This window comes from Mastomys coucha, unplaced genomic scaffold (genome assembly GCF_008632895.1).
Source record: "Mastomys coucha isolate ucsf_1 unplaced genomic scaffold, UCSF_Mcou_1 pScaffold23, whole genome shotgun sequence".
Lineage (NCBI taxonomy): Eukaryota > Metazoa > Chordata > Mammalia > Rodentia > Muridae > Mastomys > Mastomys coucha.
Window position 1 is genome coordinate 67115382 of NW_022196906.1, and position 27910 is coordinate 67143291.

At 40.3% G+C, this 27910-nt stretch overlaps 1 protein-coding gene across 3 annotated transcripts in view; it reads right to left on the reverse strand.

Moving 5' to 3' along the window:
* Window positions 1–27910, reverse strand: part of Tex9 (testis expressed 9) — a 37206-nt gene continuing 9296 nt past the window's right edge. Inside the window, exons 5-12 of one of the 3 annotated variants that reach the window (XM_031344348.1) lie at window positions 23361–23409; window positions 21718–21800; window positions 19984–20162; window positions 17597–17679; window positions 16973–17146; window positions 13263–13397; window positions 859–993; window positions 1–308 (exon numbers count right to left, since the gene is read on the reverse strand). In XM_031344348.1, the coding sequence (XP_031200208.1) occupies window positions 231–308; window positions 859–993; window positions 13263–13397; window positions 16973–17146; window positions 17597–17679; window positions 19984–20162; window positions 21718–21800; window positions 23361–23409 (916 nt within the window). In that variant the 3' untranslated portion in view covers window positions 1–230. Of the gene's footprint in view, window positions 309–858; window positions 994–2021; window positions 2555–3194; window positions 3369–13262; window positions 13398–16972; window positions 17147–17596; window positions 17680–19983; window positions 20163–21717; window positions 21801–23360; window positions 23410–27910 lie in introns of those variants that run through there. The other 2 variants (XR_004111551.1, XR_004111552.1) reach the window with 2 other exon arrangements.

Sequence of the window (27910 nt, forward strand, 5' to 3'; positions counted from 1 at the left end):
TCAAAGTCTTGCTTCTTTATTTCACAACTATTAATGAAAAAGGAAGTCAGGTCAGAGTTGCAGCCTGACTTTGTCTTACAACATCTTCCCAAACATTCTGTTTATTTCAACAGGTCATTATCTAAACCTTTTATTTCACAAATGTTTTCATCACTCATGAACAGTAAGAAGATTACAATTTGATATTAAATAAACTAACACATGTATACTAACTAATTGAAAGTGCTCACTCATGAGCTGCCCCACTCAAGAGCCTTCATAAACTCCTCCTCACTGAAAGACAGCATCTTGGCAGCTTCAATATGCATCTGTTTTAAAAAATATATATATAGTCTGATTTAGAGAAGGACACACGACAAAAGGAAATGTATGTTTGTATTAATATGCTACCAAAAATAAGCCCTATTGTTGGATTATATATTCTAATCATGCAAGTGTAACATTAAATGGATACTACAATGAAGACCAAGCTACTGTTAACAATTCAGTATGATTATACCTGATCTTTGTAACAAGAGAGAGGGCTGTGCATTGTCTTTTTTTCATGTTTCAAGAAAAATGCAATGTGTTCTGGAATTACTGCTCAAAGTTTGAAGAGGAAAGTAATCCACTAAAATTTCTCATGTATGGTACTTTCTGTAGTTGGGAGAGATTATATATACATATATATCTGCGTGTGTGCGTGTATTTAAACCAGTGAACCTCACTATGTATTACACACTTATGACTTAACATATATACAGTGTATATTCAGATACAATTTTATGTGTAAGATTATAAATAAAGTAAAAACAAACTTTTTGGTAAAAAGGTTTGTGTGTAGCATATCTGATATATAGCTTCTATTATTAGACTCACCTTCTGCCTTTTCAAAATGTCAATTAATTTCAACTGCTTCTTGAAGCCTATCATTAATTCTCCTTTTTGTCTTTCTAGTTTCTTGTTTTCTAATTTCAACACTTCAATTTTTTGATGGTCTTCATTTGTAATATCCTATGAAAGCAAAAAAAAAATTAGTTGAAATATTAGATTGTTCTTTAATTAACTAAATAATTTAATTGCAGTCAGCTCCCTCTTTAAAATAATTTTCAAAATGTATTTTTAAAATTAACTTTCAATTCTAAAAAAAAAAAAAATCTAAAAATCTAAACTTGACAGAACATAAGAATTTTCAGTAGCAGAATCTGCACATGGTATGATCCTTTGAGGTCAGAGCTACATATTACACTATCACTCCTGAGCGGACTTTCCAATGTACAGGTTTACAGTGGTCCTGCTGGGCTCAAGACAGAGAACAGGGCTGATGAGACTGCAGACTTCCAAGATGGAAATCCAAGAGCGAGCCTCAAACTTTACCCACATGTTTTCTTTAAACCACTGGCAGACAGAAGAACCATGTCCAGGGTGAGAGTCCCAGAAGCCTGTGAAAGACATATTCTAAAGAGCTGATCAGAGAACTCATCCACAGCAGTGACAAGGACACCAAAGCTGAACTCTCAGAAAAGATGTGACAGCAGAAGTTGCTAGGTGCAGGAAGGTTCTGTGCTTGCAGTACTGAAGAGAAGGTTTCACAAAAGGAGGAAGACACCAGAAGGAGCTAAGATTCCACATACACTTCTTAAAAAGGAGAAAATGAAGGCATTCAGAAACACCGTAATGCATATGAATAGCCATATGGCACTGAAAAAGCAAGCACAGACAGAGCCACTTTGTGATTCTAGAAACCAAAGAGGCAGCAAGAGAGTAACTTATCAGACAGAAGCTACGCTCAATTAGAGAGCAACTCCATGGGACCACAGATGGGTGAGCTTACGTCATCTGAGTAAAGACTGCATGACAGAAGGCAGAACTGTCAGTGTGGTTTCCAAATGGTGAGGTTTAATTTGCCACTTAAATAGCTTCCTTTAGAGCTGAAGGGGCCTTATCTGCCATCAGTAGGAGGGGAGGCCCTTGGTCCTGTGAAGACTTGATGTCCTAGTGTAGAGGAATGCTAGGGTGGTGAGGCAGGAGTAAGTGGGGGGGAGTACCCTCATAGAAGCAGGGTAAGAGATGGGATAGGGGAAACTGGGAAAGGGGATAACATTTGACATGTAAATAAATAAAAAATTAGCTTCCTTTAACTTCACAGGTAGCCATAAAGTACACCAATGACAAGAGAGGCCTAAATGAGAGGGGAACAAAAGCTAGTTAAAGGCTGTGAGGTAAAAATGACAGAGGACAAGAAATGTCATAAAAAGCCTGTCCTTGTCAGCACTTACTACAGAGTCAGACAACTAAGAATGCCCAAGTTGGAAAAGATGGAATAAAACAGAACAGGACCCAAGTATATTCTGTCCATAGGTGAGCAGGTTAGCTCTAAAGACATGTGCGGTGGATGGAAGGAGATAATCCACAGAAATAGTAGCCAAAAGAAATCCGTTTATATTTGTCTGATGTCTGTACAGTTGCTTCTCAGTCAGATTTATGAAGAGGCAAGAACATTACATAATGGCCAAATGGTCTGCTCTCCAAGCTGTGACAGTTGCATGTGTACCAAACATCAGCATGCCTAAACCTAAGAAGGAAAAATGAACAGATTCAAAGGGAGACCACTGCGATAAAAGCAGAAACTTCATTATCTTACTTTTTTTTTTTTAAAGATTTTGTTTATTTCATGTATATGTGTACACCATAGCTGTACAGATGGGTGAGCCATCATGTGGTTGCTGAGAATTGAATTCAGGACCTCTGCTCCCTCAGGTTGGCCCTACCTGCTCTGGCCCAAAGATTTATTTATTATTATATCTAAGTACGCTGTAGCTGTCTTTAGATACACCAGAAGAGGGCGTCACATCTCACTACGGATGGTTGTGAGCCACCATGTGGTTGCTGGGAATTGAACTCAGGACCTCTGGAAGAGCAGTAAGTACTCTTAACCATTGAGCCATTTCTCCAGTCCCCATTATCTTACTTTCAATCATGCACAGTCACCAGACAGATCAATAAGGGAACAGGGGACTGCAGCTAAGTTGGAACTCGGTAAGATATTCTTCCCGCCAATAAGGGAATATAGTTTTCTCAAATGCAACTAGGTCATTTCCATAACAAATCATGCTCATAATTTTTAACAAGTTTAAGAAGACTGAAATTATGCAGTGTCTTCTGTAACCATAAATTGAAGCTAGAAATTAAATATGTGTAAACCAAGCACATACTGAGTCAGCTTTCTGGCCTGTAGCACAATGTCCAAAACAACTTGAGGGAGGCTGGCTTTGCTTAGCTTCAGCAGTCTCCATCCAGGTTCCCTGGGCCCAAATGCCTCAGGGCTGAGGAGCCCAGTCCGTCAAGGTGACAGCACACAGCAGAGGACACTGCACTTTATAAAGAAGCTAGGAAGCAAAGGAGAGAAAAGGGCTCAGTTCCCAAGATTCCTTCAAGGCCACACCCCTCAATGACCTAATGTCTTTCCACCAGGACTCATCTCCTAGAACTTTTACCACCACCCAGTAATGCAGACATAGGGATCAAGCAAGCCTTCAATGTAAGCTTTTGGGGACATTCAAGGGCCAAAAACTCAAACTACCAATTTTCAAACAATATTAGAAAATCACTTCAAGCACCAGCATCTACAGGAAAGACTATGACACTCATAGGTGGGATGCTCACACCGTGACACCGTGAAGATCAAATGATCTCAAACAAACTCAACCTTTCCTAAAAGCAAAGAGACAACCGGAAGCTGGCGGGGATAGAAATGGTAAATTTGAGAGCAAATATAAGTGAATTGATAGGTCAAAGAAACAGGAATTAAGAGGCCAGCCTGGTCTATAGATTGAGTTCCAGGACAGTGAGGGTTACACAGAGAAACCCTGTCTCGAAAAAACAAAAGAAAAAAAAAAACAGGAATTAAAAAGTTTGCTCTGTGACTATCAACAAACCTTTAGGGGCACTGGTTAAAAAGGAGGACCGAAGTACGTAAAACCAGGAATCACAGAGTGGCCGTTTCAGCTAGTTTCACAGAAATAAAAAGCATTGTATGATTATAATGTTATGTGACCTAGATGAAATTAATTCATATAATCTCAATGCACCAAAACTTAATAGAGATTTCAGAGATTTAGAAGTTTGGATCACTAATGAAACTCTCAAAAAAGAAGAGGACCAGAAGGCTTGACTAGAGAGTTCTACCATATCCTTAAATACTTGACACCATTCACTCACAAGTACCCAAAACTAAAAATGACAGAATACTTCTTTATTAGTATTTTGTTAGGAAAAAAAGATTCTCGAAGCTAAATGACAGTAGAGAAAAGTTTTTTTTAATTAAAAATATTTTTATAGCAATTAGTTATCCAATATCAAACAGCCAGTCTGGTCCTCAAAACATAGCTACAAATAACAGTATACAGACTAAGAAGGGTTAGGAATGCCTACATATGTACGTATGTACGTATGTATGTATGTAACAGTATACAGACTAAGAAGGGTTAGGAATGCCTACATATGTATGTATGTACGTATGTATATATGTAGGTATGTATGTAACAGTATACAGACTAAGAAGGGTTAAGAATGCCTACGTATGTACGTATGTACGTATGTACGTATGTATATATGTAGGTATGTATGTAACAGTAAACAGACTAAGAAGGGTTAGGGACACCTACTTATGTACGTATGTATGTGAGTGCAATGAATGAAGAGAGACCACGAAATTGAAAGAGATCAAGGAGGGGTGTATGGGAGGGTTTCAAGAGGAGAAAGGAAAGTGAGAAATAATGTAATCATCTCATAATTCTCAGGGAAACATTACTCATAAACCAAAGTCAAACTTGTAATGAAGACGTTACAAGAAAACCTCTGATCCGTACCACTAATAAAATCTGATGGGAAGCAAACTCAATAGTACATTAAGAGAATGACAGACGAAGACCAAGTGAGATCTACTGCCAGGACAAATGATGGTTCAACACAAAAATTCAGTGTTAATATGCTAATATTCCACACTCACAGGATAAAGAGAAAAACCACATGATTATCTCCTAAAGATACTAAAAAAGGAGCCAATTAGTTTTTCATGAAAAAAAGTATTAAATAGAAGGAAACTTTCCCCAGATAATACAGGCCACACACAAAAAGTCCTCAGCTCACACCCTTAGGTGGTGAGCACTGAAAGCTTTCACTGTTGGTCAGGATCGAGGTAAAGGCCACAGCTTCCGTCACTTCTGTTGACCGTAGCACTGGAAGACATTGCCCAAGCAACTGGGACAGAACAAATGACACCCACCCTGGAAAGGAAGACGATTCCTCATAGACGACAAGACTGCAGCTGTGGAAAGCCCTAAGGATTTCTAAGAAAATCATGATAACCAAGAAATGGATTCAGCAAAGCCGTAGGCTACAAAAGCAACAAACAAAAGGGTTCCTTTTACAGACTAATATTGGACAGCTCAAAAAAAAATCAAATATTTATGTATTAAGAATAATTAGAACAGTGTGTCATTGGCAATAAACACATACACACACAGGTTGCAGGGTTTCTTAGCACCATTTTTCAAGAGATTATCTTTCTCTGTTTGCTTGACACCTGTGTAAAAGTTGTGTATGAGGGTTTCTGAGAGGTCCTTGCCATTTACCTGTATCTAATTTTCTTGTGTTTGTTTATTTGTATTTTTTAGTGTTATTCATATATTTGAATGTTTTGTCTTCATGGAGTCTGTGCACTGCAAACATGTTTGGTGACAACAGATCAGAAGAAAGCGTCAGACCCCTGGAACTTGAGTTATAGCTAGCTATAAGTTACTGGAAACTGAACCTGAGTCCTCTGCAAAAACAGCATATCCTCCAGATGTGCATGCGTGTGTGTGTGTGTATGTGTGTGTGCGTGTATGTGTGTGCGTGTGTGCACGCGTGTGTGCGCGCGCACACGGAATGGAATAAAGACTTTGAGCAAAAAAGGCTGAAGGTATAAAACTCTTAATGACACTGGATTTCTTGGATGACACCAAAGGAAAATAAATCGGACTGCATCACACAAAGGCCAGAGGACACAACAAACAGTGAAAAGGCAGTCTGCAGAATGTGAGAAGATATTTGCAAGCCATATATACACAGGCTTAATGCCTAGAATATATAATAAAATATAAAAATTAATAAAGAACTTGACCAGATGTTTCTTTAAAAACAAAGAAACAGTTACTAAATATAAGATGCTGAACACATTACTTATAATTAAAGATGAGGGGATTAAAACCTCAATGAAGCAATCAAAACCCATTAGGATAACTGGTATCAATAAAAACGTAACTCATGTTGATGATATGGGAACACTTGGTCATTTCTGCAAGTGGAAATGTGAAACGACACAGCTGCTATTGAAACTAAATGAACCTCACCTCTGATTCTGCAGTTCTACTTCAGATAACAACCCAACTGCCCATCAAGAGATGAAAAACAAAGAGCAGATCTAAATATGATGGATTTTTATTGAGCCTTCAAAAGAAGTTAAATTTGAAAAGACAGACCAACCCCGAGAACACTGCTTTAAGTTAAAAAAAAAAAGGCTAATCAAAAAAAAAACTATGAAAAAAAGAAAACTATGTGATTCTACTCAGCAGTGAGGCACATACAAAAGTCAGATTCACAGGAGCAGAAATTGAATGGTGGCTGCAGGAGTCTGGGAGTGTGGGGCTACTGAGTTTCCATTTTTCCATGATGTGAAGTGCAGAGAGTGTAAAAAGAGTGTAAATTTTATGTGTAGTTAACCATAATAAAAAATAATGCAATAACGAAGAGGGTATGATAGCTGCTGAAAGGTTTGTAGGTTATCTGTGAAATTCTGTTATCTGAATATAGATAGTGGTAAGTTAAAGATTTGTAATAAATACTGACGTGCATAAAAAAAGTGCAAATTGTCACACAGAACTCGTCTACTTCAGTTGTGTCTGTATGACAGGCCTAAAAACCTGAACATAGACCTGAGGTGTATGCTCCAGCCAGTCTCCTGAGGTAGTCAATCACTGACATCTCCTAGCTCAGATGTGTTCCAGATTGGTATCTGCTAAAGTCTATGGAGAGATCTGCGTGCTTTCTTTATTCAGGCATTAAGGTGCCCTAAGAAATATTTCATTATTAGCTAAACTGAAATTAAACATTATTTCCTGGCCTCCACAGTGTTCCAATAATCTTAATTGATTTCCTAGCTGTAATTAGCTTGGAATTTTTAAAAAGAAGCTGTCTTACCAGACAGGGTGTCTCAAGAGTTAGAGCTAGCAGTCAGGCACTTCTTATCAGAGCAGTCCCACACAATGCAGAATTGTTTTACTACCAGAGAGAAGTTTTAGGGCTCCCGTCACTAATTATCTATGTTACAGCCAAGGAATGCTAGCATATGACCTTCAACTACTTGCCTTAGACAGACTCAGAAAATTTATCTTGGGGCTACCAAAATAGCCTAAGAAGGACACCACTGCTCCTCCGCCTTGCACCTGGCTGCTTGTTCTCACTGACTTTGATGTAGCCATCTCCTGCCTACGTGAGTTCTGTCGTTTGCCCCATTCTCTGTATACTATTTAAGCCTTATTTTCACCTTGTATAAATTGCACTCAGATACCACACTCCCTTGTGTCATTTCTGTTTGTCACTTGCCGAATTCTTTACCCACCAGGCCAGAACTTTTATCACCCCCGCAGAACAAGGGGTCCCCGAAGCAACCCAGTCCATGGCAGCAAATGAGCCAGTAAAAGGAATTCTGTGGTTGATAACAGACAGGCCATCCATAAGACATAATAAGAGAGCTAAGTCAGCTATGTTATCTACAAGTCATAAGGCAGTGACTAGGGAAAAGGACAGAAGACATGGCAGAGGTAACATTAATTGAGTAGAGCTCGAGCTGCTTTAGTACCAAGGCTCTATCAGCACACAGGCTACATCTGGGGAGAAAAACAGTTATTTTCAAAGTGGCCAGTTCACCAAGAAGATACCCAATGCTGAATGTCCTCTCTAGTAACAGCTTTGACAAACAGGATGCAGATGCAGATAAGGCTGAAGAGGAAACTAACAAAGCCACAGTTTCCTTTACATTCCTCTTTTACTCATGTAAATACACAGAAAATATGTGAAGATGCCAAACACATGAGCAACTGTCATGCAACTTTACATGGCTGACATTTGAGGACTACTCCATCCAACAAAGGTAGAAGGCACATGGAACTAACATTTACCAACTTAAGCCATATGATGAATCATAAAACAAGCCTGCACGAATCTATAAAGACCATGTATTATCTATCCATGATGGGATTAACTTGATATCTCTAAGAAAGATATTTGGGGGCGGGAAGGCAGATACCCTAATTTATGGAAATAGAGTAGCAAACTCCTAAATAATGTATGTGTTCAAGGAAAAAATAGAAGGAAAATCAGTGTTTTAAATAATGAAAAATTTTAAAATATTCAAATTTGTGGGAAGTAACCAACAAAATTCATACAGTAAAATTCCCAGGTAAATTCTTACATTAGACAGAAGGAGAAGTTCAGTGCAGCAGTTTCCATGTCCATGTGGAAAAATTAGCAAAAGAAAAAAATTGAAAAAAGAAATTGAACACAACATAGAGAATGAAGGAAATTAAAGAAAGCAGATTGGATATCACTTATATACTTTAAATAACTATAGAAAATGGAGCTGGAGAGATAGCTCAAAGGTTGAGATCTCATGCACAGGATCTGGGTTCAGTTTACAGAATTCGTATGTACAGAATTCATATGTGCAGTATCCATACTCACAACCACCTGCAACTCTAGGTCCTAGATATCTGACACCCTTTTCTGACCTCCATGGGAACCTGTACACACACAGTGTATACATATACTCAGAAACGCATACATAAAATATGTAACTTTAATTTTTCTTACAGATCTAGCCATCTGACATCTGAAGGGGGGAATATGTAGAATCTATAAATAATGCAAAAAACGTAAAGACCAAAATTTCAAATCATATTATTATGAAAACTACACAGGGATTCCATCTTGCCCCAGTGAGAACAGACACGATCAAGGCCAGCGCTGGTGAGGACGTGTGGAAGGGGGTCTTATTCACTAGCCAAGGGGAATGGAAACTGGGAAGGCATTATGAAGGTTTCTGAAAAGACAAACATATGTACCATGTGACCCACATGTACCACACCTGGGTATCTATCTGAAGGGATCTAAGTTGGCATGCCAGGATGACACTCACACATCCACATTTAGTGCAGTATGGGGTCACATAGCCAGGTTATGGAACCGTCCTAGAGACTCCGCAGCAGATGAGTGTGGGCAAAGGCAATGGGAACAGTACAGATGGATGAGAGCGCATCATCTGCAGGAAAATGGATGCAACTGGAGGTCGTCACACAGAGCAGACTCAGGCAATATTGCTATTTTCTCTCACGGAGACTCTAAGTTTGCATATACATTTGTATGATATTGAAGCAAAGAGGAAGCTGCCTGAGGGGAGGAAGGGCAACAGTAAATGAGGAGGAGCGGGGAGCAGTAGGAAGGTGAGACTGAGTAAACAATGGTATGTCTGAAACTATAGGTTAATGGCAATGCCGTAGTGAAACATCTGAAATTATAGGTTAATGGCAATGCCGTAGTGAAACATCTGAAATTATAGGTTAATGGCAATGCCGTAGTGAAACATCTGAAACTATAGGCTAATGGCAATGCCGTAGTGAAACATCTGAAACTATAGGCTAATGGCAATGCCATAGTGAAACATCTGAAACTATAGGCTAATGGCAATGCCTTAGTGAAACATCACTTTGTGCTGCCTGGACATGGCAACTCCTGTCTGTCCCAAGCTGTAATTGTCAAAACTCGCATTTTACTCCAAGCATGTACAGACTTATTATACAGTAGTTATGTCTTGAAAGTAGGAAAAAATATACTTAAAACAGGCCAAAAATTGTCAGACATATGTAGAGCATCATTTTAAAATGTAGCTTTAAATGCTTTAAAAAACAAAATTTAAACTCAATGCTCTAAGGTTCAACTTCAGCTAGAGACAAAAGAGCAAATTGAAAGCCAAACAAGAAAGAAGAAGTGAAAGGGAGCTGTCAGGGAAGCAGAAAACAGACTGAAGTAAAACAAAAGCTGATTCTCTGACAAGAGTAACTGATAACTCATTAATCAGGTGGATAGACGAGAAACCCTCCCGGCATGGGTCAGTCCCATCTCCTCACTGAGGGCAAGCTTCCGGTCCTGAGTCCATCCAGTGAGTCCACTTGTGTTTAGGTCAGGAGAGCAAGTCAGCACAGGGGGACCTTTAGGAAGGACCGCACAGTGGGACCTTTAGGAAGGACCTAGACAAGTCACCAGGATCTTTCTGGGTAATGAGAATGTTCTGTTTGAGAACTGAAGCCAGAGCCATGGAAATGTGTAAGAGCCAAGACTCAAACCACACATATACAATCTACATTTTACCATGTTTCAATTACATCATTAAACAAACAAAGTCAACTTTGTGTTTCTCTCCAGGTCTACTTTTGCTGTACCTGGGAAGAATTACACACATGCATTCACTCGTTTCTCATGTCGCTCACTTTTGATCCCTTACAGATCTTGGCCTCCTCACTAACCACACTACACAAGCATGTCTAAGGTGATGCTTTGCTGTTGACTTGCTGTACATGCTCAGTTCTCTCAGTACCACACCTCAGCGATACTCAACCACAGTGGCCACTTTATGCCACACCTGTGCCTCTCACTCATCTGCTGCTCCTGCAGACTCTTAAAGCATGATCGCCCATCTCAGATTCCTCAGCATAACTTTAATATTGCCATGTCTTAAAATAATTCATAAGTTTTCTTCCCCAGTTCTCAAATTTGCAATCCTCCTGCTCATTTCACCATTTGCCTATTGGCATGTACCACAACTGTCCTTCCCTAAAACTATTCAAGACTTCCTTATTTTAGTAATGGCAGCACCTCGTTAAATAAACAAACAAACAATCCTGAGCCGGTAAGGTGGATAAGTAGCTAAGACTGCACAAACTGCTCTTGCAAAGGACCCGAGTTCAGTTCCCAGCACCTTCATCAGGAAACTCATGACAGCCTGTAGTTAACTCCAGCTCTAGGACCTACTTCAGCCACCTGAACTCATGTGCATGTAACCCCTACCCACAGACATACACATATGCACTTAATTAAAAATAAATCTTTTTTTAAAAAAAACAATACCTCAGGCTTCTCTCTTGCAAAGCCCATATCTGGTCCTTGTGATTTTCTCTCTTAAATGCAATTTTTGATACTCAACTCATTTCCATTTTTGCTACCATCAGTCAGCCCAGCCTACACTGTCTTCTCACTTTGCCTGGACTCTGGTTAACCAGCCTTCCTGCATTCATTTTTGCCCTCTACAACAGTTCCCTCTCTACCGTGTAACTACAGTTGATCTGCACTGCTCTGTGAATGAGTTCCAGAAGCCTCAGGCGAGGTCCAGTGAGCCAGATGAATGATTTCTGTCCTCTTTAAAGTTCATGGCTTGTTTCCTACTGCTACCTTCACATCTATGATGGCCTTCCTCTTCTTTCTTGCCACACAGCCATTTCTACACACTATTCCTTCTGTTCATAATCTTCCCTCTTGGCACCTAACTGCTATGGATTATTCCAGTATAACCTTTAGATTACATTTAGAAGACAAATGCCTTGGTCTGGCTACCTGCTCAGAACACCATGGACCCTCCAGAGCACTCTGCCTCGTGGACGCACCCTCCTTTTCTTTCTTGTCTGAACAGCGTGCAGAGTGTTGGTATGTGAGGGTGACTCATCTCCATTAGATCATCTCAGATGGCCTTTTAACATGGAACAAGAGGTCACACAGCATGAGGGGCCTCAGGTGGACTCACTGAAACACTCTAGTTAAGGTGTCGTGCGTTGGCTCCTGCTACTCCTGTCAGAAGACTAGTCAAGGTCTCTGTTTCTAGCCAGTGTTACTGAGAAAATTCAGAATGTACTATCAGTTATGAAATGAGGTGGGTCATTGTACTAACTGTCATAAGGAAGCAATTCCATCAGGTTGGTGCAGAGCTCATTTTATAGAACATACAAAAGGCCCTCACGTCAGTATTCACCTCCACTCAACTGAGATCAAGGCCCTGACTGAGTACTCTGCCGACACTGGAGGACTGAGGGTGGTCTTTACACGCCTGTACCAGTTACCACCAAAATTCAAAGTGCCATTTTCCAGCCTCACCCTAACCTTCCAAGGAGATGCTCCAAGGCTAGGGCCCAGGGGTCTGAATTTAACAAAGCCTCCTTGTGCTCAATGCTCAGAACTGTGGCCCCACAGTACAGCCCCTCCCTATGCACGGCAGAAACCTGAGCTTCAGAGAAGGAAGCAGGCGAGATACGAAAGATGCTTTCTTTACCCATGGCTTCTCCAGGAGTTCAGAAAGAATCTAGCATTGAACATGGGCCACTCTAAAGATATGAAGAAAGGAATAAGCCCCCCAAAGTTGTGCAGTCACCCAATTACAACAGCTAAGTCTTGACGAGTGGAAATGTCCTACTATTAAAATGAACATTCATGAGGAATTTTAATTTCAAAAGTCGTGTTTTCTGGGCTGAGATGGCTCTGTGAGCTCTACTCACATGTAAACATGTAAACATACAAAACATGTAAGCTTTGCCACCTAAATTTGATCCCTCAGCTGCACAAAGGTGAAAGGAGAGAACCAACTCCACGAAGCTGTCCTTTGAACTCCACAGGAGTACCACGGTATGAGTGCCCCAGCCCACCCCATGTACCTCCCTCCCCACACACCTCCAATCCCTGCAATGAATAAACAAACAATGGTTTCCACTGCTTCCAGAGGGTGAGCACTCCCAACAGTGAGTACTCCTGAGGTGAGCACTCCCAACAGTGAGCACTCCTGAGGTGAGCACTCCCAACAGTGAGCACTCCTGAGGTGAGCACTCCTAACAGTGAGCACTCCCAAGGTGAGCACTCCCGAGGTGAGCACTCCCAATGGTGAGCACTCCCGAGGTGAGCACTCCCAACGGTGAGCACTCCCAACGGTGAGCACTCCTGAGGTGAGCACTCCCAATGGTGAGCACTCCCAACAGTGAGCACTCCTGTGGTGAGCACTACCAACGGTGAACACTCCCAACAATGAGCACTCCTGAGGTGAGAACTCCCAACAGTGAGCACTCCTGAGGTGAGCACTCCCAACGGTGAGCACTCCTGAGGTGAGCACTCCCAACGGTGAGCACTCCTGAAACTGTGGCTTTCCATACCTTGTTTGCTTGCCTGAGTTTACTCAGCTCCACTTTATACTTTTCTGCTTCTTCGAGAGCTCGATTCAGGCGGACCTCCGTGGCACTCTGACTTGATGCAGCCTGTTTTTGTAATCTTCTTTTATTTTCTAATTCCTATGTAGTTAAAAAAAAAATGGAGTATTGAAATACCACCAGTTCCCTTTTATATCCTATATTGTTTCATTTCCATCTTTCTTGCTTTCATTCACACAGGACTGCAGTCCAAGTATCAAGAGATCTCAGGGGATTTTTACCCAAAATGGGTATCAGAAAAAGGTATTATGTTTTTTTTATAATCCTTTTGTTTTTGTGGGGGATGGGTGTTTTATCTGCACGCATTATGTCTCTGCACCACTTGTATGACTGATACCTGCAGAGCCCAGAAGAAGGCATCGGATCTCCTGAAGCTGGTTATGAGCTGCTATGTGACTGCTGGGAATTGAACCTGGGTCCTCTGGAACAGCAGCCGGTGCTCTTAACCACTGAGCAATCTCTCTAGCCCCAGTGAATATGGCTCTTTTTGTTTAGTATTTTCTGCCCCCTCCTAGTGACTCAAAACAATGTATAATTATCCTCCATATCTATTTTTAGGAGCACAACTTTTAAAACTTAATTTTTCTAGAGACAAGATCTTGCAGTGTAGCCCAGGAGCGGCTAAAACTCTCAAGCCTTTTGTGTCTGCCTCCTGAGCACTGGGATTCTAGGCATGCACCTCCACATCTAGTTCACTCAAGGCCTTCTGCAAACCCTCCAAAAGATAATGTAAGAGATCATTTGCCCATGGATAGTGCTCTTATGGAAAAACAAAGTCTATTGCTTGAAGAAACAATAGATAAATGGAAGGCTGTACATTAGCCACACTGGGAATTCTCTAACCTGGGCAGAAACAGCATATTTTGCAAAGTATGGGAACCTTGTATTTGTGCAAATATTCTAAGATGCTGCTGCAAGTGGACGGTTAAAGTCTGAAGAAACAATAACTCACCTCACAGACTAAACCCGGCGGTAACCAGCTCCCTCCCCTGCCACACACAGTCTATCAGGGGCTTCCACAGCACTGCTTGTATCTCTCCCTGGTAGACATGGACTTCTCTGCCTCCCATCCCCTTGTTGCCTTTTCTTCAGGGCTTCTCGAGCACCCTGATAAAGGGTTAGCACAGCATCTGCTGAAGGTGCTGAAACCATTTCCTTGCTTGCTTCTCCCACTGCAGTGCAAACTTTTAAAGTTATCAACGGTTTTCATTTCTGTAGTCCCAGCATCACAGTGGCGTGGAAAAGGCACTAGTTGCATCTTCATAAAGCTTTAGAGATTGCTTGGAGATTAAGAGCATTTGCGGCCAACACTCATACTAAGCAGCTTGCAATGGCCTGTAACTCTAGTTTCAGGAATCTGATTCCCTATTCTGGCCTTGGACACCATATGCACATGGTGTACATATGAGCATTCAGGCATACACATGCACATAAATAATTAAATATTAAAAATGACTCAGGCTTGTCTTGTAAAATTGACACCTCTATTGTATCCCATACAACACATGGCCAGGCTGGCCCAGAGCCTCCAAAGAGCACTCAGTAAACCCAGTAATCACGTAGAGATAGGGCTCACTTTAATGTGACACTTGTCTTTATAAATATTTCTTCCTTGGCTATATCTCATCATCTTGGAAACTCATCTCTGTGGCTTTGAGTAATTAAAGGGAAAAACAAAACAAAACACATGCTGCTCCTTATGTAGGTCTCTAAACAAATCAAGCTGCGCCTGGCTGCCATCTGCTGCACAGCCTTCCGCACGGCTCTGTGGGAGGCAGCTATGCTAGAAACCTGTTGGCTCTCTCACTGCTCCCATTGCAGAGCTGCCTCCCAGCAGCCTCCAACGAGACCTTTGCCCTTCAGTTTGCTGGTGACTGTAACTTTCCTCTCAGAAATCTGAAAAGGACAGCGAGGAGGAAGATCAGCAAAGGAACAAATGGCATGTGAGTAAACTCACTAAACAAAAAGAAAACCTGGGCAAAAACTTTGAAAACATTTGTTTTCAATCATATACTGATAACTCTTCTTTTTTTGGGGGGGGGGGAGGGGGCGGAATCAGAGTCTCACTATGTAGACCAGGCTGGCCTCGAACTCACAGAGATCCATCTGTCTCTGTCACCCAGATGCTTTTATCCAAGGGCTGAAAGGTTAAACCATCAAGCCCAACACTATGTCCTCATAACTTTTATAGCATGCAGAAAAGACACACTGCTTCCTAAAAACACATAAAACCACTCCTGTTCCCCCAAAAAACTCACCTATTGTCAGACAAATTTTATGGAAAAAAAAATCTCAAGGTTTCAATTTTACACTTGTTTTAAAAGTTGTACTAGAAGTGGGCATGACAGTCAATGACATGGTAATGAAATGGGGATAAGTATTTCCCACAATGTTATTACCTTCATAAAAAAAAATGGACATTTATTTCATACTACACATAAACTTAACTTGAAATAGATCACATGTATATGGCTTATATGATGCTGATCTATACAGACTATGTAAAATACTTAAAAGAAAATTTCTCATAGCTTTGGGTTAGGCAAAAGGTGTCATTCCAAGCAGAATGAAACTTCTGCCTTTGGAAAACTTTTTGTATGCCATGTGTATGCCAAAAAAAAAAAAAGAAGAAGAAGAAGAAGAAGAAGAAGAAGCAAAGTCGAATTTCAAAAGATTAGATACAATAACCAAGCATCTAACACGGGGATTGCAGAGGGAGCATGAAGAGCCTTAGAGCCTGGTCTTGTCATGTGTACACAGATCACAAGGAGCACATAACACACGCAAGGTCAATACCTGCCTCTGAATCCCAAGTGCTGGGATTAAAAGCATAGGTTATCACACCCAGCCAATAAAGATGATTTTTATTAAATATTCTTATTGTATGTGTACAAGTGTGTGTATATATTCATGCCAACAGGATGCCCTAACTAAAGGATAACTTAAGACTGGCAGGTGAAGGTGTAGAGAGACTGGACCCTCAAGCTGCTGGCAGGAAGTGAAGTGAGTCAACTGCGTTAGAGAACAGATGGCAACTGTCCCTGCGAAAGGCACTGGCTTCAACCTCAACATTGCAAGATAAACAAATACATAAATAAACAATAAATTACAAAATGTGTTATACAAAATAGAGTATACTCCACAGTTAAAGAAGAATATAGCAATTAGTGTTGTAATATGGATGAACAATAAAAACCAAACCAAACCATTATGTTCAATAAGAGAAATCAATCACAGTGACTGTATATTATTTAGAATAATACTATTTATTAGTAGAATAAACTACGTAGAAGAAAATTTTCAGAACAGACAGATCTACTGAGACAAAAAAATACAGTAGTAACACAGGGCTGGTATGGATGGGAGATGTGGGGTGTGAGGACTAAGGGGTAAGAGACATCTTTTGGAAGCTGTGAATATGTTCTACATGAGTTCATAGCTACATGAACTCATGAACATACTAAAAGCCACCGACTGAGCTGCATACTTTACGAGAAGATGAAATACTGTATATGTACCTCAAAAAGTTGTCCAATATTCTGTTTAAGGGGGATGTTTTCAGTAAGTATTAATAAATGAACTGCTAACAAGAGTGTAGTTCTAAGAGTTTCAGTGTGTTCTGGGGATTGGTTCAGAAGATGAGGCAAAATGTTTACCCGTTCTACTGATGATAGCTGTTGCTGTAATTCATCACATTTTTTATTTGCTTCTTCAAAAAGATTCTTATATTTTTCTATTTGGGATTGCTGGGATGTAACTGTTCGCTGTTGTCGCACACAGTCTTCTTCCAAATTTTTCACCTTGGACTTTAAGTCCTGAATTTCATCCTCCTATAATCAATAATATTATCAAATTATGTGAAAAATGTATCTACTATCAAAACACACAGCAGAAAACAAGAGCCTCAGATGGTCTTGGATGAGATATTTTCATGAATTGCTGAGAAAGATAAAGCCCATTTCATACTTACATCAGAAATGGAAGTCATTTATACTGAATTATTTATATTAAATAGCTTATCTAGCAGGTCAAGAATAGTGAATTCTAATTTTAACAATTTTGAGATATTCAAAAAAAATTTTTTATAAGCTTTGTGGTAATTTAGGATTTCAGAATAGTTTGATTTATATATGTGTATATATATATATATGTATATATATATATTTTAAATCTGATATTTAACTATAAATTATAATCCAAATAAGGCTATCCAAAACATAATTAAAACCACCCATCACATCTTCAGCAGAGCACTGCTGTCAGAGGCCATGCAAGCTTACCTTCTTATTGCACTCACACACAATGCTGTCCAGTTCCTCCTGCATCACATGGAGCTTGGCCTTTAGAAATCGGATCTGAGCCTCTGTGAAGTCAAATTATTACATGATTGCTTTTTTTAAAAAAATCAAATCTAAGATATTAATTATCAAAAGATCATATTTTATGAGTAAAATATGACCAAAGTAGACAGTCTAACAGGAGGCCATGACAGAAACACTGCAAACATTAAACATTCCACATTTAGAAATCTATAAAAAAAACAGCAACATGTGGCTACATGGAGAATGAATAAAGGCAGAAGGACAAGACAGAAATCCCTCCTCCTAGGAACCACACCTACAAACTGGCGTTCCTGCACATTTACAGACTAGACTCACATCTCCTACAGTGATCCAAAATATATCAACTAGAATTGATAGCAGTCTCAGATTGGCAATGTCCAAGAATTTGACAGGAGCAAACATCCTCTCTAACAAAAATGAAGTTTCGTATCTTACAGTGTGTGCCCATACTGACTCCAGATCATTCAATAACATCCATAACCCAGACATCCCAAGCAAGCATCCGGAGCCCAAGGATACGCTCCCTGGTCGAGCACACTGAAGAAGGAAGGCACTGAGACAATGTTACTGTACTGTTCATGGTAAAGCCTGTTGCTGGTCCTGGATTTCTACATCTCTGTCCTGGAACAGGGCAGTGGGTGCCTGTCTCCAGGAACAAACATCTGCCCAGCGCACCCTGGAAGGCCTCTGAAGAGTAACAACCAACTTTCTGATTCATTTACTGTCCTTCCTTCTACTAGTTCCAGGGGCTTGACGAGGCCAGTAGATGCTACAAATGCATAACTGAATTGCTTCCCACTGTGACTGACTAGAGTGTAGCTCAATCATCATCGCATACACACCCTGTTAGGACTCTTCAGTATCAGTTTATTTCAGAGATAAACTTTCTGGTCATCTGTAGTGAACATTTAAAACTAAAAACAAGAAAACAAGATGGGAAGCACTCCTGCTAAACACCCTGACAATCATAACACACTGACAGGAACAGCAAGCACCTGGGTGGAACAAGCAATGCCCTGAGAGCATTAACCCACATCAATGAGGAGCACAGGCCAAAAAGTGTGCAAGGAAGAGACAAGCTTCAAAAGAACCATAAAAACCCAGGTCCCAGACAGGTCAGCAGAATCTGGTCTCCAATGCATACAAGCCATGTATCCTAGCAATAAGTGAATCTTCCACTGACCTTGGTGACCACTGAGTGTCTGGCACCCTGGTTGAATGGCTAAGCACAGCTGAGACATGACTAGCTAGTCTGTATTGAGCTCAAGCAATATTGCTCTGAAGGACCATCTGCCTCAGAGCCAGGACCCACTCAATGTCCTACCACACCAGTGGATGTAGTCATGGTGGCTTGCAGTGCACTGGACTATCGGACCTGCAACATATTTTGTGTTACTGCTGCCATGTCTGAGTGAACTGCACTTCCGGATAAATGGTGGCATCACTTAGAGTTAGGTTGTTAGGTTTTTAGAGTCTTTGGCTGTGAGTTGCCCTCCTCCCCTTTCAACGTGTGAACAATAAACTGTGTATGTCATCCTCTTGTGATACAGTAGCTAGGTTCAAGACATCATTTGACAAACTCTAATTTTCAAATGGAGACACCGCCATCACAGAGGAGCACGGGAGCCAGATTGGAGTTACAGCTAACCATAGTGTACACCCGTATTCATTTTACAGCCAAATGACAGTTCACAGTAACTATGCTTACACATTCCAATTGTTCTGGTTTTTGTTCCAACAGCACAGGTGGCTTCTCATAATTTCAGTAATCTTAGAGGCATTGCTGCTAACGAATACAATACTTTTAGATGATTAAAACTCAGTCTTTTTTCTAGTTACATGAAAAGTCTAAGTTAATCAGAAAGGAAGTTATATTCATTAAAAAACTCAATTACTTATCTGTTCCTAATCAATTCAATTATTCTTTTCAAATATATATCAATTTAACATATAATAGACAATATAATAAAAATAAATTAAAGAAATTCAAAGAAACTTCATTCTAGTGATAAGCTATACAACATTTTAATTTCACTTGAAATACTTCAAAAAACTCAAAACAATACTATAGTTGTGGCTTTTTACAATACAAAATATCCGAAAGAGATGAAGGCAGAGGGAAGTTCAGTGATCTCACTCTACTACCCTTGGTCAACAATTACTGATGGGCAACTTACTTCATTTAGACTCTCCATCCTTTCTTCCATCCTCTACATTATTATTATCTAGACACAAATCCACATATCATGATAAAGTTTTAAAGAGATTGTTCCCCCAAATCTCTTTTCTAACTAAGTAGCTGTGATGTTAAGGGGAAAACCTACCTGTCCCAATGTCCTTACTAACACCACAGAAGCTGTCGTCCTCTGCACACTCAGGCAAGCCACCCTCTTCCAGCTGCCCTTCAATCCTGCTAATTGTCTTGGCAAGGGAGAAGTCTGAGAAATCGTCTGGGATGGCCACATCATTGGCAGTCTGCATGTCAGGATATTTCAGTTTAACACTAAGAAATAAAGCACGCAGGCATACGTGAGCAGAAACAGAATGGTGGAAAGCAGGTGCAGCTTTGCTCAACCAACCAACCAACCAACCAGGTAGACCTGTTGCAAAACTTAAACATGATGACATCTATGGTGGAGACTTTCGAGGGCTTTGTCCTAAGAGTCTGAGGAGGCATTCAGTCTTTCTGATGGGTACATCCAGTCTACTGGTCACATCCAGCCTACAGTTTTAATTTTGCATGCTGCTAGAGAAGAAGTGTCCAAGTGATGCTGCCCCATCCTGAGAAAGAATTACCAGGTCCACAGAGCCATCAACCCTAACATTTGTTTTCCATGTGGGGAAACATATTCTGACAAGAATCAAAGTTGACAAAAAATGTTGGATTTGACTTTTAACACTAAGTGGAAAAAGAATTAGGAAATGAAACTCACTTCCAAAAGCACTGAAGACTGGACCAAGTCAAACACATTGGGACGTCACCAAGACTGTGATTCTGAAAGTCCAGATTACTTTTAACACAACAGCAAATGCTTCTGAATTCTTGCAATAGCTGCCCTTTACTTAAACACTGACTATGAAGCCAGGACAAGGGAACTCTGCAGTTATACGTGCAGTTTAGCCAATGATCTTTTCAGGCTGTTTTTTATTAATTTTATCTTCTGCTCCTTCAATTCTATTTTTCCCCATTTAAGCAATTAAAAGACACAAGAGTTAATAAAGATTTCCACATTATTATAATGTAATCATCAGCCTGGGTAGGTCGTAGACACAAAGATTTAATAGCTTAGTGGTTGGTACATCCAAACTCTTTTCCTTTTATAAAAAAAACAACAATAAAATAAATAAATAAATCATCATAGCCCATCTCATGAAAACATGTTTATGATCTTAAAAGTAGTCTCATATTCTTTAAAAAACAACAAAAAACCCCAGCAGAATGTAAATTATAATTTTGACACAATCTAATTTATACCATATCAAACTATTCCCATCTCATAAATACAATAATATGTGGCATCTGTCAAAAAGTCAAGAACTAAAAGACAATTTAATCTATTTACAAGAACCTAACAGAATGATTCAAAAACTTAGGGCTCAAGGGCTAGAAAGATCGTTTACCCATCATGAGCACTTGTTCTGGCAGAAGAACCAGGTTAGGTTCCCCACACCTAAATGTAGCTCACAACTGCTGCTAACTCAAGGAGAATCTGATGCCCTCTTCTGCTCGCAAAGGGAATCTACCCGTACATGCCATACATTCATACACTCATATAAACACGTTTTCTTTAAAAAAATCTTTAAACCCAGATCTCAGTCCAAGTTTCAAAAGTATCTTATTAGAACGGCAGTAAAATTTATGAAAAGGTAGTGATTTTGTTTTAGAGAACACAGAATGGTTCTTAACTGCATTACTAAGTATGATGGCATACATGCGGTAGCTTTATATTGGGAGCTTTATAAAAGTCAGGAGAAACGGGAAGTTTGTAACTGAGAATGCAGATACCGTGAACTGAAGAAGAGAAAAGCAAACTCATACTTGTCAAACTATGCTGTACCTTGAATTTGTTTTCCTCTCTTTATCTGCAGAGTGGAGTCTGTTTTGAATCTTGTTTACAGGACCAATGTTTTTGGTCTTTGGCTAGAGAAAAAAGAATTGAAACTACAATTAACTAAAAGTCTAATCATTTCTCCTTTTAAAAAATGATTTTTTAGGGGCTGGAGAGATGGCTCAGTGGTTAGGAGCACTGACTGCTCTTCCAGAGATCCTGAGTTCAAATCCCAGCAACCACATGGTGGCTCACAACCATCTATAATGAAATCTGATGCCCTCTTCTGGTGTGCATGAAGACAGCTACAGTGTATATACTGTATATATACATATATATAATAAATAAATAAACCTTTAAAAAATGATTTTTTAAAACTTTTAATTTCATTTGTACATCATTATTGTATCTGTGTGAGGCTGTTAGAGCCCCTGGAACTAGAGTTAAGACAGTTGAAAGCTTCCATGTGAGTGCTGGGAATTGAACTCAGGTCCTTTGGAAGAATAGCCGGCACTCTTAGTCACTGAGCCATCCCTCCAGTGCCCATGTCTAATAATCTCTAACAACAGAAATTTTGTTCAGATTGGTTTTAGTTTTGGTTTTTATGGGTATGAGTACTTTGCCTGCCCGTATGTCTATACACCACATATGTGCCTGGTATCCTTGGAGGCCAGACCCTGAGACTGGAGTTACAGACAGTTGTGAGCTGCCATTTAAGTGCTGGGAATTGCACCTGGTCTTCTGGACTAGCAGTCAGTGCTCTTAACCACTGAATCTTTTCTTCAGCCCCAACAATTTTATAACATATGCAATTGTTATTTTGCTACAAGTAAGAATTGGTATTTTTATATAATTAATTCTAATGCATTTTCAGGAATCCCAGAACTATGGAGGAAAGACCGAAACAGCATCCAGACCAACAGAATCAGGAATACAGAAAATGAGTCTCAAAGATGCATGTATATTCAGCCAGCTAGTGAATGTTAAATGAGGATGCTTTGATTCACAGAATCCAGCTCCAGAATCCCTCATTAGCCAACCATGTGGCAAACAGGCCTTTCCTAGCATTGAACTTTACAGTTCCCTGTGGATATAGAAACTTGAAGATCCCAGGAAGCTCAGTTTCCAAGTCGCTCTCTGTCCCATGCTTTCTGGATGAGGACCTGTCTGACTTTACAGGATTATGATTCATGGAGAATGAAGAGCCTAATTCTATAAAGTCTCTTCTTTAGAACTTTGTTCACTATTCTCCAAATTATTCAGTGAAATTACAAGACAGAAATTGTCCAAGATCTTTTATAAGCAATGCTGAATGAGTGTATCGCAGCTGAGTGTTAAGGTTTACATTCTGGCGACTGAGTCACACTCTTTCCCTACTTGTCTTTAAAGACAAACAAACAAACAAACATACAAACAAATCAGCCTTAGGAGCCAACAAGATAGCTTATAGCTTGATAAGGTGCTTGTAAGTGTGACAGATTCAATCACTAGATTCTACATGGTAGAAGGGAGGAACAACATCCACATGCTGTCCTCTGACATCCACATGCATGAGGTGGCACAATAAGATGTTTTGTTTTGTTTTGTTTTTTAGTTAAAAATCCTAAATTCTAAAGAATGTAGTTGCACTTATGGAAAGTCTGATTTCATACCTTGGTTTCTGACCATGGATGAGCCATCCCTTCAGAAGACAACAGTTCTCTACAAAACAAAAGCAAGCACTACATTAAAATAGATGACATTAATCTGAAAGAACATGAAATTCAACAGTAATTATATCCTAAAGAGGAAATATTGCTCTAATTCCAGCTAGCCATACATTAACTTGACATGATTTATGAGTTGATTTCTATATACATTATATCTAGACATATGCATATATTTTTAATAACTATATACGTACACAGAATTACATTTCACATAGACACACATAGAATTAATTTGATACTAGTTCTTAGACACTAGTTTACTTTGAATAATGGCAAAGAAAAAGTGCTCAGGTTAAGTAATTCACTACAGAAAAAGTATGACCATATTTTTTTAAGGGAATGTACCAATTTTTATTAGTGTAAATCATAACAAGGGGTATCCATTTCTTAAATGAGTCATAGCTGGCAAGATGGCTCAGCATGTAAATGTACCAAACCTGACCACATGAGTTTTATCCGCAGCATCCACATGGTGGAAGGAGAATACTACTTCCAACAGGTTGTCCTCTGATCTCTGTCTATTCATGCACACAGTTCCACGCACATGCACACAGGCATGTATGCATGTGCATGCACACACACACACACACACACACACACACACACACACACACACACACAGAGGCATGAGCACACACATGCGCACTAATAACAAATAACCCAATGCAGCACTTTAACTTGTAAGCATGCTCAACACAACCATTCTAATGCACTTGAACCCTTGGTCAGGATCTCTCTTCAATAATATTATGAGCTCATAACAGTAGGGTCCAGTCTGCCTTTCTCATTGCTTAATGCTTTGAATTTGGCACAGCATTTCACATATAAAATTTTAAACTAACATTAAGTAACAGGCATCAAATAAGTGAATAGATAAATCTAAATCCATTTTATTTCCTGAACTTTTTATCTTGGGTTTACAGTTATGTCTGTAGTTTAGAATGAGGCACCTCTATAGGTGTATATATACACTGGCTCACCAGTGGCTGGACCGGTGCATATACACTCATGATCCACTGCCTTGGATCTATGCACACCCATTCATGACCTACTGCCTGTGCTGGTTTTACTCGACAACAGGCTTAAGTCATTGTGACAGAGACTATCTAAGCCCACAAATCCTAAAACATTTGCTATCTGGCCCTTTCCCTGGAAAGCTCACCTGCCCCTGACCTACCGTCTAGAGCATCTGTATTGATATCATGGACCACACTGTGTTATCATCTGTTGCTACATGGGGGAAATGCCATCATATTCCCTAGAATGACTGGCCACAGTAGAAGATACACAAAATAAAATGGCTTTCCATCATACATTACCTAGTGACCTGGCCATGTATAGGTTTCTTGCAATTTAACATGAAAGTATATACTTAGATCATATCTACTAGAAAAGATATCTTAAATTTATGGAAAATAACCTTCTCACACACAACACGCAAATCTTTCCAAAATTATAATAAGCATCTTGAAGTGTCCTCATTTCGAGTACATGCCTACCACTTCACTAGGCATCAACATGCTTCTACACTGCCTGTCCCAGTCCACACACGTGTGCACAATTGAAAACATCTACCAGGGCCTGGAGGGAGGCTCAGCAGCTAGAAGCACTAGGCCAGAGTTCAGTGCTCAGCACCAAGCTGGGCAACTCCAGTTCCAGGGAACCCAGTGCCTCTGGCCTCCACACACAGCAACACTCACATGCAGACATCCACACACACATACATAGTCAAAGCCAATAAACATAAAAACAAAGAACATTTTAGAAACGTCTGCCAGCTGCCCATGACCGAGAGGTGAACGTGCTACCTCTTCTGGTCCACGCCCTCCTAAGATGCGCTGCAGGGCGGTGCTCCGACTCACATGAAACTTTTGATGTCTGACGGAGATGTCTGGGTGGTCAGCCTTGCTTCCAGCACACTAGAGGAGTTAGATGCTAAACTAAACTCTGGTTTCCTTACTATTTTTCTGACAGAGCAACAACAGTGTTGAAGACCTATCATAGAACTCACTGTCTGCCTCTTTAAGTCATTACAACTCTGAAGTGAAATGGATGGTCCCTTTACAGAATTGTCTTTCATCTTTAACAATTTCCCCAAAATAGCTGAGCAGTGGTGGCACACGCCTTTAATCTCAGCACTTAGGAGGCAGAGACAGGAGGATTTCTGAGTTTGAGGCCAGCCTGGTCTACAGAGTGAGTTCCAGGACAGCCAGGGCTATACAGAGAAACCTTGTCTTGAAACCCCCCCAAAAAAATAATAATAATTTCCCAAAATAATCAAATGTCATGGTTCACATGATAAAAGCCACCTATTGAAACAGCTTCTTTAGGAAAATATTCGAGGCTTGACAAGATGAGTTATGAGAGACAAGATAAAGCACCTACTGTCAAGCCTGATGATGTATGTTCATCCCTGGGACTCACATGGTAGAAGGAGGGAACAGGTTATCTTCTGACTCCATACTGTATGCATGTGTGCACACTAACATGTGGGCACACAGAGACACACAAAAACAAATAAGTGTAAAAAAATCCACTTGTAGCAAGTAAACAGAGACATCATCACCACTTTGGACACAAGAAAAACTTAGTAAAAGATCAGCAGTTTATTTTTATGCTTGTAAAATCAGTCTTTTGCTTGCTTCAGCAGGAACTAAGGATCAGCTGCAGATACATCATTTTGATTCTTTAGTTTTCTGGATAAAAGCCAGGACTAATTTTTTCTGCAATCCTAATTTTGGAATTTGGGTAGCTACTGGGTACCTTCTTTCATAAAACACCAGATAGAATTACACACAGATAAGTGAGTACCGTTATTTGAGCATATGCACTTGCCAAATAACGATACAAACTATATTTCTGGTTTACTAGAGAGTAAACCTCAAAGTGACAGGCAGTGACAGTCCTCAAACAGTCCATGTCTTGAAGCTGTCTTCTGAGTTGTTTTGAGAGATGCACCGTGTAATTCTGGCCACACAAGTCTTCTGTGCTGTGTGATCCTCTTCCTTGGTTCCAGTGAGTACCACACACTTCTGCACACAGAGTTCATTCCGAGGCTCGTTCTTCACTGTACAAAGGACTCCAGTCACAATAGCTATGTTGCAGAGCGTCTTGCATGGAAATGCACCAGCAATTAGTACTGTGCACTTCACAGTGATGGGCAGATGGCAGGTGCTTTTTAAAAGACCTTTATTTTGATACATATTATTTTTAAGTAAATATGTGTGAGTGTTACTGCTCAGGATGTCAGAAGTGTTAGAGTCCTTGGAGTTAGAGTGACAGGTGTTGTCAGCCAACCACCCTGGGGGCTGAAAAATGAATCAAGTTCCTCTGCAAAAGCAGCTAGTGCTCTTGACAGAGAGTTTATAGAGAGAATTTTTTGTACTGAATGAAAGCATTCAGTACCTGTCAATAAAGGCTGATTGGCCAATGAGCAAGATTAGAAGGTGGGACATCCAATAGAGAGAGGAATTCTGAGAAAATAGTCAGGCACAGGAGATCTCCCCAGACACAGAAGAAGGCAGTAACATGAAACTGAGGACCAGGTAACCAGCTATATGGGATGATTTAGAATAAAATAAATGAGTAATTAAGATAAGAGTTAGGGGGATAGTGAGATGGATCAGTGGGTAAGAGCACTGACTGCTCTTCTGAAGGTCCTGAGTTCAAATCCCAGTAACCACATGGTGGCTCACAACCACCCAAAAATGTGCTTCTGGTACGTCTGAAGATAGCTACAATGTACTTATTTACAATAATAAATAAATCTTTAAAAAAAAAAAAAAAAAAGATGAGGAACTCCACCAGCAGAGTGGCTCGGGTTCCTTCCAGTCTCTCTGGGCTGGTGTTCTGAGCGGACCTTGGGCACAAGTTCTGCAGCCAGCCCCACAACACCCAGAGGAAGCTCCACTCCCAGGCGCTCTGACAGTCTCAGGACCAAAGGTGAGGAGGACCCAACATCTGTCCCAACACTGGGAGTAAGTGGGACCAGCGGGACCATGCACACAGGAACTCAGCCAGCAGAGTGGCTCGGGTTCCTTCCAGTATCTCTAGGCTGGTGTCCTGAGCAGACCTTGGGCCCAGGCTCTGCAGCGATTCCCACAACACCCAGAGGGAGCTGCTGCACTCCCAAGTGCTCTAACAAGCCCAGGGTCACAGGATCCCAGAATCACAGGATCACAGAGACAGCTTGACTCTGAGGAGTTCTGACACAACCAGGATCACAGAAAAGACAGGCTCCAGTCAGATTTAGCACGGGCAGGTAGCACTAGAGATAACCAGATGGTGCAGGGCAAGCATAAGAAAATAAATAACACAAACCAAGGTTACTTGGCATCATCAGAACCCAACTCTCCCACCATAGCAAGTCCTGGACACACCATCAAACTGGAAAAGCAAGATTCAGATCTAAAAACACTTCTCACAATGATGATACAGGACTTAAAGAAAGACATAAATAGCACCCTCAAAGAAATACAGGAGAACACAGGTAA